This window comes from Melopsittacus undulatus, chromosome 4 (assembly GCF_012275295.1).
Source record: "Melopsittacus undulatus isolate bMelUnd1 chromosome 4, bMelUnd1.mat.Z, whole genome shotgun sequence".
NCBI lineage: Eukaryota > Metazoa > Chordata > Aves > Psittaciformes > Psittaculidae > Melopsittacus > Melopsittacus undulatus.
Genome location: NC_047530.1, coordinates 98,081,202 through 98,094,154, shown reverse-complemented (window position 1 = coordinate 98,094,154; position 12,953 = coordinate 98,081,202). Strand labels below are relative to the sequence as shown.

Genomic DNA, 12,953 nt, shown 5'->3' with positions numbered 1-12,953 from the left:
ACCCTGGCAAACCTGGGTCAGGCTTGCCAGGTCCTGACTATCCTGGCCAAGGTAGTCAGGAGCAATGGGTGTCCATGCAGGGAGAGGAGGGATGGAGGCAACCATGTTCCGATGACCCCTGTGCCCAAGGATGGAGGAGGAAGAGTTGCTGCAAAGCCCAAGATGGGCAGATGCAGCAGCTGGGTGACAAAAGAGACCAGCAGCCCAGAGACACCCTGTGCTGCAGCTTCCCGAGGGGCAGAGGCTGCGGGTGCTCCCCCAGCAGAACATCTGCACCCAGCACCCACCCAGGGTGGGGGAGAGGACTGGGACAAGCACATCAGGGATCTGTCCCCCTCCTCCTGCCAGCCCCGGCATATTGCAAATATCTCCCCTGAGCCAGCCATTGGCGGCTTATAAATAATGCAGCCCCTCGCCGTGCAATAAGGGCTTGTCAGTAGCTATTCTGCTCTCATAAATTAAAGATGAAAAGGTACAAGGCTCTTGCCAGAAAAATGAAGACAAATTTTTAATAGCTTGCCAAGACACAGGGAGATGGAGCGCTCGGGAAAAATGAATTACGTTTTTATTATGTGTTTTATTGTGGTGTAATTGAACGGGATTAGCTGAGAATACAATATATATCCAGGGCAGTGCAAAGAAAACAAAAATAATGATGACACCTGCCTCCCCCCACACCACCAGCCTGTGCAGGGACATCCTCCATACGTGCACCGGCTGGGAGCTGGCCCTGGCTCCTGGTTGAGGCAGAGATGGGGATGGGAAGGACTCTGGAGGGGGCAGGGGACTGGAGACACAGAGGCTCAGGGTGGCACAGCCTGGGCTTAGCCCAACAGCTCCCACTGTTGTGGGACTGGAGTGCACAGCAGGGTGGCATGGCAGCACTCAGCCACACAGAGCCACTGGGTGTCTTTTGCCTGTCCCCATGTCCCCAGCTCCTTCATCCCATCCCTGAGATCTCCTTTGGTCTGTCCCCACCCCACACAAGCTGGCACTGCTAAGCTGAGACCTGACAAACTCAGCTCTGGTGAGGAGAGAAAGGTGACCCCCTGGCCAGTGGGTTCTGGGGGGTTGACAAGCCCAAATGTAATATGGCTGCCTCTGGGGGGGGGGAGCCCAGGATGCAGCATTAGCATGGATGCTCAGTCCCTTCCTGAGCTGACACATCCCAGAGGTCATGGGCCAGTTCCCAGGAGGCAGCAGCTGGGTGTCCCCAGAGGTGCTGGGCAGTGCTGGGCTGGGGACATCGATTGGTCCTGGCATTTTTAATGAGCTGCCTGACCGCAAGCTTTAACCTTGCCCATAATGAGGGCGAGCGGCAGCAATTCCTACCGCCACAGCCGGCTCCCCCAGCCTTAATGAGCTAATCAATACTTGTTCTCAGCTTAATTTCCAGCTAATTGCTCTTTAATGACGCCTGGAAATGGGTAGCCTCTTGCAGGGGGGGTGGGCAGGCTCCCCCTCCTCAGCTCCCATCCTCAGTGGCAGCGGGTGCCGGGGCACTGGCAGTGGGTCACCTTCCCTGGCTGTGTCCCAGCCCCGCTGACGCTAGAGGAGGATGGGAAAAGGGATGTGGCGAAGGGGACAGTGTACCGGTGAGCTGGCATCACCCTCTGGAGCAAATTCCCCATCTGGGGGGCTACGCGTCCTGTGCACCAAGGGCAGGCGGAGCAGAGAGCCCCTAAGCCCTTCAGGGCACTAAACTGCGGTGGGGGCTCCCAAGAGGGGTTCATTGGGTGGGGGGGGAGATTCTTTTAGGGTGCAGGGAAATACAAGGAAGGGGGGCAGAGGTGGCCGTGCCTTGCTCCAGGTCAGTGTCACGGAAAGGGGACGGCGACGAGGCCAGCAGTGCCCTGGAGGTGGCAGCAGAGACCCCGCAGCCTGCTGACTGCACCTCATGCCTGCACATCCTGCCTGCACCGCCTGCCCTCTCCTCTCTGCCGGGTCAGCCCCGCAGGCGGTGAGGGGGGCAGGCAGGGACGTTTCGGGGGTGTTCCCGTTTGCTGCGGGTCAGGGATGTGGGGGGAGCCCGTCACGTCGCAGGGCGGTGGGAACCGAGGTGTCAAAGTTAACATAGCCATGTCAGCCGGAGGCCAGGCAGAGAGGGGGCATCCCTGGGAATGCAGCCCCTGCTGCCTGTGATTCCCGATCCGAGGTTATACGAGCTGCTCTTGGATGAGGCTGCTGGAAAAATCCCAGCAGCGGAGGAGAAGGGAAGCATCCAGTCCTGATAGACCGTGGCTCCTGCGGGAGAAGGGGCCCGGCAGGCTGTGGTTGGGGACACCATGTCAGCTTGGGGACTGGAGAATCCCTTGCCACCCAACCACTGCTCCTCGGGGCTGGCTGAGAGCCCTCCATCCCTCCTGCACGCAGCTGCAACCGTTTCCCTAAGAATTTGCTGACGGGTTTGTTCTTGGGAGGAATTTCCTCTGGAAAAGCTTGGAGAAACCTGAGCCTGGCTGTTTCCCAGTGCGGGTCTTGCCTGGCACGAAGCTGGGAGGGACCCAGGATGTGGCTGAGACCCCCTCAGGAGCTGCACAGGCTTGGGGTGGGCTCGTGGATCCCAACTGTGTCAGGCTGCTCCAAACACAAGAGAGAGGAGCAGCTATGTGTTTGAGGTGAAATGAAGGTGACTTAGTTTATTATCAGAATGAGACCCCCACGGCCCCAGGCAGTGTGCTGGCAGCACCCCTGCCCCTGCATCTCCCAGTGACATTTGCTTCTGCTATGACACAACCTGCATTCCTGTCCTGGCCAGCCCTCCCTGATACAAAGTGCATTAAGTCACTTGGCACAGACCTTTTTTCCAGGGTGGGTTTTTCACTTCGCCTCATCTGCCATAAGCCCCAGAGCCTCCTGGGGTGATCCAGAAGATCAGCCTGGGCCTGGGGTGGGGTTAGTGGGGCCAGGAGTAGGGGGGCACCCCAACCCAGCTGTTATGGCTCTGCCATCAGGAACACATCCTGATGACAGGGCTCTGGAGGGATGCCATGACTGTGGGTTTACCCAGAGCATCCACAGACTCCTGGCTTTAATGGAACCAGCATGGAATGGGGGAAAGGGTGATGGAGAACAGCCCACCAGGGAGGGAAGAGCAGGATTTGATGCTTGGGGCTTGCTGAGCCTTTAAAGACAATTTCAGGAGCTTCCCTGGGCTCAGGGCAAATGAAGAGGAAAGAGAGGTAACTGGCCAGCACAGACAGGGAGAGGAAGCAATTTACTCCAGTGTCAGGCCATGCAGGGCTGCAACCACCCTTTTTCCCCTAAATCTGCTCCCAGCAACTGGAGCTGCAAGCCATGGGTGCAGCTGATGAGTCACACTGATTGAATCAAGGTGAGATTGAGTACAACTCCCCATTAAGGTTAGATCTTCCACCCCTCAGTCATAGCTGCTGCTATTTATTAGCACATTCAACAACCTCATTAAGCAAGAGGTTTAATTACCTGCAAGGTTTGAGCTCCATCTTTTTAAGCTGACCTGCCCATGGCTTCCAGGTGCTGAGTTGTGTTGCACCATGGCTGGAGCTTTCCCTGGTCAGATCTGTGGCTGGATTTCACCTCTGGCTATGGATCTCCATCTGGAGATGTGGCCTCTCCCTATCTTGCAAGTGGCAGATGCTGCAGCAATGCTTGGATAAATCCAGCCACCCAGAGCCCATGGTAACCCCATGGGGACATACCAGGTGCCTGGGCCATGGTGCATGGGAGGAGTCAGGTCTGGGGTCTTCTGTATGGGGAAGGCAGCAGCATCAGGGCCTGTCCCTCTTTATTCCGCCTGTCAAGGACAAGAGAAGCAAATAACCAGGGACCATCACTGGCCACACTTTTCAGCAGTGCCTGGGATTTAAGCGTTGCCTCTATTTCTGTGCTGGCCAGGAGATATGTGGACTGAAGGTGGCATCTAGGGCCAGGCTTGCCTCACTGCCTTGCCCCTTGTGTACGGCAGTGACAGGTGAGGGTGTGCTTGGTGCAGGCAACGCTTTGTCCCAAGGTGGGGAAGCAGGGCACCCCTGACTGGGTCACTTATAGCTTGTGCCCTTTCTGCTCAGGCTCTGATCCAGCTCTGGGGTGCATGTAGAAAAAACTCAGCTCCTCCTGACTTATTCCTGCTCCCAAAGCAGCTGCAGCCCCAGCTGCTCATGGATGTGGGGCCCAAAAACCTGTGGCACGCTGGGACCGCACTCAATGGGCTGAGCAAGGGGAGCAGGGGAGGGAGGCAGCCCTGAGCCAAGGGGCCGGGGGCCACGGAGGGGGAGCAGGATGCGAGGCTGAAGGCAGAGCCAGCAGGAAACCCCCCTCTGCAGTGAGGGGCTGGAGGGGGGGGGGGGGGTTGGCCAGCAAAGGCTGGTTTAGGGAGGCTGAAGCCTGGAGCATTTTCCGAACCATGGCTGGATTCACAACGTGAACGTGCTAAAGCCCCAGAGCCCAGAAGGAGCTTGCAGGAGGGTGCTGGAAAGCAAAAGCAGGCTTTTGCAGTGCACTGAAGGAAACCAGATCCTCCAAGGGGTCCTGCAATGGCTTGGCTTTACCTGGGCTTCACCAGGGAAGCAAATCCCAAAATTCCTCTCCTGGAGAAGGGGAATGGGCTATGGGATCCCCACCAGCACAGCAGCAGGAGCAAGATGCAAACGCACACCCAGTCCCCTGCTTCTTGGAGCCAGGGAAACTGAGGCAGGGAGCAGTGAGCCAGCCTTGGAGCCCCAGCCCTGCACACGCAGGTTTTCTACTGCCATGGCCTGGAGCAGCCCCACCACCACTCCCAACAGCTCTGCTCCAGCCAAGGTAATGCCATTTCTAGCACCCAATACTCTCTTTGTACCTGGTTCCAGGGGTGGGATGAGCACTGGCACCCCACAGGGATTATCCTGCTGTTTAATTACACCAGCAGCTCAGTGCTTCAGACTGTGTTTCCTATTGAAATTCCCAGCCAAACAGGCTCAGAGATGTTTTTGCCCACTTCCCCAGCCGTGCTCATTCTTGGCTTTTTTTCTTCCATTCACTTGATCCCACAGACCCCCACAAAGCTGGTCTCTGCCCCTCAGCCTGGTCCCCTCCTGCCCATGGATGGAGCTGAGCATCAGCCCAGGTCCTGACATACTGCTTGGGGTGACTCCGGTACCGGGAGGCCGGAGTGGCAGAGCACCGGCAGGGAAGGGGTGCCGGCCAGCCCGGGTCCCGGTCCAGGGCTGGGCCGCGGGCCCGGGGAGGGGCGGGGGGATTCACGTTTCGCTGACATCACGGCGGGTGCCGGAGCCGCCGGGGACAGCAGCCCCGCTGCCACCGCCGCTGCGCACCCCGAAACCGCAGCTCCCTGCACCGCACCTCCGGTAAGTGGCGGCTTATGGCGTGGTGGCTCCAGGGGTCCCCTCCCCAGGGCTCAGCCAGGATCCCCAGCGCCTGCTCCCGGACTCGGAGAGCCACAGAACAACTTTGCACTCACCCTGCGTCCCCCCACATCCATCGGGAGCCGGAGCCTTGCTCTGCACAGCCCAGGGTGAGGGCTCCTGCACCCCGTGCCCTTTCCAGCCCTGGGGTTCGGGGGCCTCCAGTAAACGGGTCAAAGCTTCGCAGATTGTTATCGGGGGGGGGGGGGTGGGTAACCCCCTGACCTGGCCGTCCTCAGTGCTCACCCCAGCTCTGGGCTGCGTTAGTCCCACAGACTGGGAGGGGCTGGGGGGTGCCCTGGGATGCTGCTCCCAGCAGGAGGGGAGGGGGCAGTTTGGGTCCCCTCCCCAACCCTGCTCACTCGTGCTGGGTGGCCCTGGGTCAGGGACTTCATCTCAGGGAAGGCAGCCAGGGTGTAACCGGAGGCCAGGGGGTTCACAAAGGGGTTTGGTTCATTGTCACCCCCTATGGAGACAGGCGGTGGGCCCCCATGGGCCCCTCCCAGCAGAGAAAGCCTGAGGTGGATCAGCCTCCCAAACCTAGGGTTGGGGGTAATGCAGGCTTGGGATCTGGGGACAGGGACCCTGCTGTGCTCATACAGGCTGACAGCAGTGGGCCTGCTGCCAGTCCACTGGTTGCCCACTTGAGTGCTGAGTTTCCCTGTACTCAGCCTCTGTTGCCTGTGTGAGAACTGAGGGGGTCACAGAGCTTTCTCATGGGGGTGGTTTTTTCCCTTCTTATCTGGGTGGTGTCTTAAAAGAGGGGTTATGGCACAGGGAGGAGAGGAGGACAAAAGTCAAGCGAGAGCAAGAGCATCCTTCTGGCTCAGCTCCTCTCGGCTGGCTGCCTTCAGCTTGGAAAGAGCCTCTTGTCTGCAGGATGAGCCACTCTACTGTGCTTGTTTGGATGAAGAGAGAGGAAAAAAGGGCTCGTGACTCTTGCAAAGTGATGGGGAGAGGAAAGGGGCACCTGGGTTGAGAGCAGCTTCCTGAGAGGAGACAACAAGCATGGTACAAACCAGTTGAGCTGTGACAATGTAGCACAGCCTCTTTGCCCCCCTGCCAGCCCTGTGGATCCCCAGGTCATGGCGGCGTTGGAGCAGGCTGGGCTCTACCCAACCAGCAGGTTTGGAATCAGCTGCCCTGTCCCACCAGAGCACCCTTGGTGTCTTGAGGCAGGAGCTGGCTGGGGAGCCCCAGCATGGGAAGGATGTGGCTTCAGGACTGGGAGTGAGAGAGGCTGAAACCAACTCTACCCTGCACATCATGCAGTGCTGCTGGTCAGGGCAAGCCAGGCAGGAGCCAGAGGGGTGGGAGATGTGTCCTGTGCTGGTAACACCCATCCTCTCTCCTCACAGGCCAGGATGGCTCCTTGGATCTAGCCAGGGAGGCCAGAGCAGTGCTGGAGACCCCTTGGTCTTGGTAGAGAGACCCTGACTTGGGTAGAGGAACTGCTGCAAGGATGTCTGAAGCCAAGACCCTGATCTCCGCTTGCCTCATGCTTTCCTTGCTCTCCTTGCACTGGGCTTTGCTCCAGCTGGGCCAGGCTTTTCCCAGCACTTCTGACTACCTCCAGCGGGGCTGGCAGCGGCTGCTGGAGGAAGGGGAGGGCTGCACTGAGTGCCAGCCAGAGGAGTGCCCAGCACCGCGCGGGTGCCTGGCTGGCACGGTGCGGGATGCCTGCGACTGCTGCTGGGAGTGTGCCAACCTGGAGGGACAGATCTGCGACCTGGACAACACCAACCACTTCTATGGCAAGTGCGGGGAGCACCTGGAGTGCCGGCTGGATGCTGGGGACCTGCAGCATGGAGAGGTGCCTGAGCCCCAGTGTGCCTGCCTCTCGCACATGGCTCTCTGTGGCTCCGATGGCAAAACCTACTCCCAGATCTGCAGGTTTCTGGAGGTCGCCCGAGCACACCCTGATGCCAACCTCACCGTGGCCCATGAGGGTCCCTGCGAGTCAGGTAGAGCCCCAGGAGCAGCTGTGTGAGCAGCAGGATGGAGGCTGTGCTTCTTGGGAAGGGACAGGCAAGGGGGTCTGGTTTAAGTATTTCATCTGGCAGCAACCCCACAGTGTCCACAGGGACACATTAGCACTGGGAGCTGCTCCTTACAGTGGCAGGTCCCTCACCCTGTTCCCCCACGCTGCTACTCCAGGGCAGCCCCTCCAGCTCCTGGAGAAGTCTGGGAGCAACCTTGCCAAGTGGGAGTGGGGTTTATGGGAAGCAGCAGATCCTGGTGGAGCATATGGGGAAGTTCCAGGGAACTGTTAGCAAATTCTTGGCTGCGGTGCTGGGTTCACGCTGGCCTGGTGCTCCCAAGAAATGTGCTGCTTCCTGCACATGGAAACCTGGGTCGGTTTGACTTCTCTATGTGATTTACATCTCCCATCTGAAACCTGGCTGGCTGGGCAGGCAGTGGTGGGGAGGCCGTGCCCCAGCCTGCCCAGCCCAGCACAGGTCACCCAAGGCTGTCACCACAACCCAGGGGATATCAAGGTTGACTTTATTTTCTGTAGATCATCACATCCTTGAAGCTTTGCCCCGGGTGTATTTGGAGGTGGAGGCCTTCTTTTAACCTCCAGCTCATGGTTTGGGCCAGACCCTGAAGAGGTGTGGTTAGAAAGCTCCATCCCTCCAGGAAAGGGATATGGGACCTGGAGGTATCAGCTCCATACAGTAGCCAGGGATCTGGTGGCTCCCTTGATCAGTGGCAGGAGCCCTGTGCCAAAACAAAGACCCTGTTTGGCTTGGAAGATCATCCACCTCATCCATTCTCACCAGCCTTGGGCTGCCTGTTTCTATGCCTTTTCCCTCCAGGAATAGCATGCTCTGAATGTGTAGGAGAGTTTTGCTTTGTGGTGCTGCTGTGTAACTCTAAGCAACACTGCACAGGCAGGGAAAGTGAGGCCAGGAGGGATGGTAACCCTGGACTGGGTGGGGTGGGGAGGGAGTCCCCAGTCCTGGCTGGAGAAGGGACCATGTCCTAGCCCCAGGTTGAGGGTCTGCCATGGGTGGGAGAAGAGAGGGGCATGGGAGAGGTCCAAGCATCTCTGCGTGAGCCGAATGCTGCCACCTCAGAGGGGACCAGCCCAGGAGAGCCCATGGGACCTGCTGAGGGTGGGACCTCTTCTGAGCCCAACCTGCTCTCCTGTCCCTGCTCCCCAGAACCCCAGATCACCTCTCCTCCATATGACACATGGAACATCACCGGGCAGGACGTCATCTTTGGCTGTGAGGTCTTTGCCTACCCCATGGCATCCATTGAGTGGAGGAAGGACGGCACAGAGATGCTGCTGCCTGGAGATGACCCCCACATTTCTGTCCAGGTGAGTGGTGTGCCTGGGGTGTTAGACATGGTCCCCGGGTGACCCAGAGCTTGTGGGCAACCAACCTGAGGGTGGTCATACTCTGGGGGTGACCAAGCCTGACTGCTTGGGCATGAGAAGGGTTGATTGGAGCCTGCACACCATGGGGACTGGCTGAGTGTCTGGGTGGTAGCTGCCATCAGCATGGCTCTTGTCTGCAATTTTCTCTAGTAGTTTGTGAACTTAGGAATAACTCTTAGGACCTGCAGAGTCCTGCAGCTGGGAGTTTCCCACCTCCCTGCCTTCAGTTTGCTCTGCCTGCTGGCTCCATTCACCAAGGGTCAGCATCCAAATATAGTGCCCAGCCGGTGTACCCAGCTATTAGAGGGTGTGGGCAGAGGCACAGGGGCCATGCATGGCAGCCAGGCACCACTGAGGAGGAAACTATGGTGGAATGGATGTGGGGAGCCAGGGGAGCAGGTGGCACCTGGCACTGTTGCTGGTGATGTGCTGGTTCCCTCCTATCTTTCTGCCCTTCATACTGTCACAGGGTCTGGTCAAGGACCACAAGCAGGACAACCCTGCATGGCTGGAGGAGACTCAGCTGTCCTCCACCCCTGGCCACCACAGCATAATAGCAGCCTGCAAACACAGCAGCAGCTGGGTCAGGAGAAGGTTATTTTCTTGCTGGGGACATGGAAAATGGCATGGTTGGTGCCAGAGCAATCCTGGGACCACACTGCCTGCCAGAACAGGGGATCTGGGGCTCCTCTGATCCATCCTCAGCTAGCTTTGCCCATGGCACAGATGCCCCTCACTTCTGCCACCCTGCAGAGCATCAATGCCAACATCCTCCTCCTGTTTGGGGACCACAGGGAGACAGCTGAGAGTCCAGTCATGTCTGCAGAGTCCTGCTCAAAGCAGGGTCCTAGGCCCTCCTGAGGGCGAGAAGATGCCCGTTACCCACACCTCCCTTGGGTAGTGAGAAAAGGGGGGACCTGCATCCAGGGAATCTGTGCTTGTCACCGAAGTGGTACATCCGGAGGTGGAGCCAGGAGTTTCCCTGTGTTTGCTTCCCCCTTCCCGTCCATCCCAGCCCCATGTGGGGTTTTCCTGGCCCCAGCCCTAACCAAAATCCTCCCTTTTGCAGTTCAGAGGCGGCCCCCAGAAATACGAAGTGACAGGCTGGCTGCAGATCCAGGGCGTGCGGGAGACAGATGAAGGCACCTACCGCTGCTTCGCCAGGAACAGGGTCGGGGAGGCGATGGCATTAGCCAGCCTGACCGTCCTCACACCAGGTGAGCACTATGTCTCTGTCCCCCTGCTCTCACAGGGATGAGAGAGAGGATGTTTGGGCAGGGTGCACTGGTGTGGTGGGAGCTGCTGGAGCACAGGGCTGTGCATGCAGGCTGCTGTGCATGGTTTGGGTTTGGTTCTGGTGGGACTGGGGATGGGCACTGCAGGGCTCAATGTCACATTGTCCCATGTTGCCGTTTCAGACCAGCTCAACCTGACAGGCTTTTCCCTGCTGAAGCCTCACACCACACCAGAGGACTATGGGGAGAGCGAGGAGGACTATTACTAGCCCAGAGGTGGATGTCTGGCTGCAGAGATCACCTTGCCCACAGTGGCCATTCCCAGGGGCAGGGATATCTCCAGAGCAAGAACATCTCAGCCCACAGCTCCTTCTCTGCACAGTCCTGGCACAGCAGCCTCTTTTGCTGGGGTGGGGACAGGGTGACACATCTCTATGCTGGGGTGCTCATGGAGGGGACACTGGCTGGTTGGTGGCACAGGGCTGGGACCAGGGGTGGGTCTGTCCTCCAGCACTGAGTGGGTACAGGATGGCAGGTGGGATGCTGTGGGGACAACCATGCTGTGTGTGATGAGGACTTGGTACTGAGGATGGAGGCACCCCCCATGCGAGAGGGAAGCCAGGGCAAGGGCATTTCTGCCCTATGTGAAGCATCTTGGGGAAACCAGAGTGGAGGGATGGGACCTGGCTGGGACACCCAGTGCTTCAACCTGATATCTCCCAAGCACAGGGACAGCCAGGCATCGACCCAGGGAACCTTCTGCCAAAACATCAGTCTCTTCTGTTTTGTTTTTAGCCAGAAAAATAGTGATTTGAGGAAACCAGACACTTGTGGTTTTCAGTGCTGTCTTTTCTGCAGCCCAGCTGCCCATGTGGTCAGAAACACACTGGCCTTTTTCAACTGACTTTGTTCTTTTCCTTCCACACAGCTCTCTATTTTGCTATTTCAGTTAACGTTAGTTAAATATACATGTAAGTCAAAGCCAGCACAGAGCAGCTGACTGTCCCCTGCATCCCCAAAGATTATTCTGGAGCTGAGGCATGGTGCAGACACTGTGGATCCTACCTTGTCTATTGTGGGGGTGCTTGGGTTGAGGAGCCCTCCTGCCCATCCCGGTGCTCACAGCTGGTCCCAGTGTGGGTCCTGCCCCTTTTGCCCCACATCGGTATTCCCAGCAGTCCATCCCCTGTGCCATGGGGATGCATCAAGCTGCTCATTGCACCCCCATCAGTTTGGATCCCATCCCACCTTGGTCCGTCTTCATCTTGGAGTCCTGTCCTCCATGATACCAGGCCTCCACCAGGTGGCCACAGTATGGATGGGGCAGAGCAGCTCTGTGCCTGGCCTGGTGGTTTAGAACAAACTGTCATCGTGGGAAGGAAGCCTGGAGATGCTCCATGCTGGAGAGGGCTGTCAGGACCCCTTCCCATGCACATCCCAGGGCTGAGCTCACACTCAAGGGGAGCTTTGCCCCCCTCAAACCAGAAGTGTTTACAAGACTTCTGGGACTCAAAACTTCCCTGTGGACTGAACTGCTGCTAATTACTTGGTCCCAGCTCCAGGGAGGTCCAGAGCTGCGGCAAGGAGCCAGACCCTGGGAGGAAGGAGCTGGCCAGCCCTAAGGCAAAAGCAGGCAGGATGTAACAAGGCTAGCGGCTAGGGCACCGGGCTGCTCTCCTTCCCTTGTCTTTTCTTGTCTTCTCTTCCTCTTTCTCTGGAGAGCTGGCTCAGACGATGCAATTACAGCATCAAAACCTGAACAAGCAAATAAAAGGGATTTGTCTGGAGTTGGCAGCAGAGCAGAATTCCTGCAGCCAGTGAGGCTGGGGCAGCCTGGGCCCCTGTGTTACAGCTTGATGGGGCACAGCCAGCAGCACTGCTGCCCTGCCTGCCTGTTCTCTATGGGAACAAACCCACTCTCGGCTGTGGAAACGCACAAGCCACCAGTGCCTCAGTTTCTCTTTCCATCTAGCAGTGTAATAGCATCCTCCTGGGGCTGCTATGTCAGGAGTGACCAGGGACAGGAACGTGCTATTGGCTTTTATTGTGCTTTTTTTGGGCTCAAAACCTGCTTATGGGAGAGCCAGAGCGTTTTCCCCATCCTGATTCCCCTCCCTGTTTCACACACTAACGGGCTGGTGGAATTGGGCCATGATGAGGCTGCCATGGGGAAACCTGAGAGTGTCTGAGAGCTTCAGCAGCGAGAGCTGCTCACTGGGCTCCCTGCTGGTGCCCAGGGCTGGCTCCTGGCCAGGGCTGCCATGCCAACCCTCCCCAGAGCCAGGCTCACCCTGCTTGCATCGGCACAAAGCCAGGTTGTGATGGATGTGGGTGCAGTGCCAGGCTGGCTAAGGGGGGGTTGCACCCCCAAACCTGGTTCTCCATGTGCTCTGCAGTGTGATGCCCTACCTGGGTACATGTGGGCATCTGCATTTTGGTCTCAGTCCTCTCCTCTAAACTCCACACACGGTCCCAGTGGCACATAGTGGTTGAGAGTGTGGGGAGCTTGAGCAAGAGCCTTTGGCCAAAATTAACCAAACTGGGGGTTATGTCACCCAGTTTGCTCAGATCCTGGTGCACCAGGGGGCTGTTTGAGTTGCAGGCTTGCAGATTGGCCAGTATTGGGACTTTACTCCCCCCAAAGCAAGGGGCAGCAGAATGGCCGCAGGGTCAAGGTGGGGGCTGGTGTTCCTCCACCCCAGCTCCCAGTCTTGCCGTTTCCAGCCACTTAAAAATTAAAGGAGCCAATATTGCTGCACAGCTGGAATCGGTCACTGCCACAGAGCTTAATTGAGGTTATTTGTTGGCTCTAAAAACGTTTGGTCAGCTCTGCTGCCAGCTGCTCTGATGCTTCCCACAGACCCTGCCCTGAGGAAGCATCCCCTCAGGCTCTGCAGAAGCCCTTCTCAGCTCCAGGCGCATGGAGGGTCCCAAGGCCCAGCCAAA

General features: G+C 58.0%; 1 protein-coding gene across 1 annotated transcript; it reads left to right on the top strand.

The window, feature by feature from the left end:
* The first annotated feature begins 5,249 nt into the window (after nt 1-5,249).
* KAZALD1 (Kazal type serine peptidase inhibitor domain 1) lies at nt 5,250-10,981 on the top strand. Its single transcript, XM_034062213.1, has 5 exons — nt 5,250-5,327; nt 6,743-7,348; nt 8,552-8,712; nt 9,842-9,989; nt 10,191-10,981. The coding sequence occupies exons 2-5, from the start codon at nt 6,847-6,849 to the stop codon at nt 10,274-10,276; spliced, it is 897 nt and encodes a 298-aa protein (XP_033918104.1). The 5' UTR covers nt 5,250-5,327; nt 6,743-6,846; the 3' UTR covers nt 10,277-10,981.
* The last annotated feature ends 1,972 nt before the right edge of the window (nt 10,982-12,953 follow it).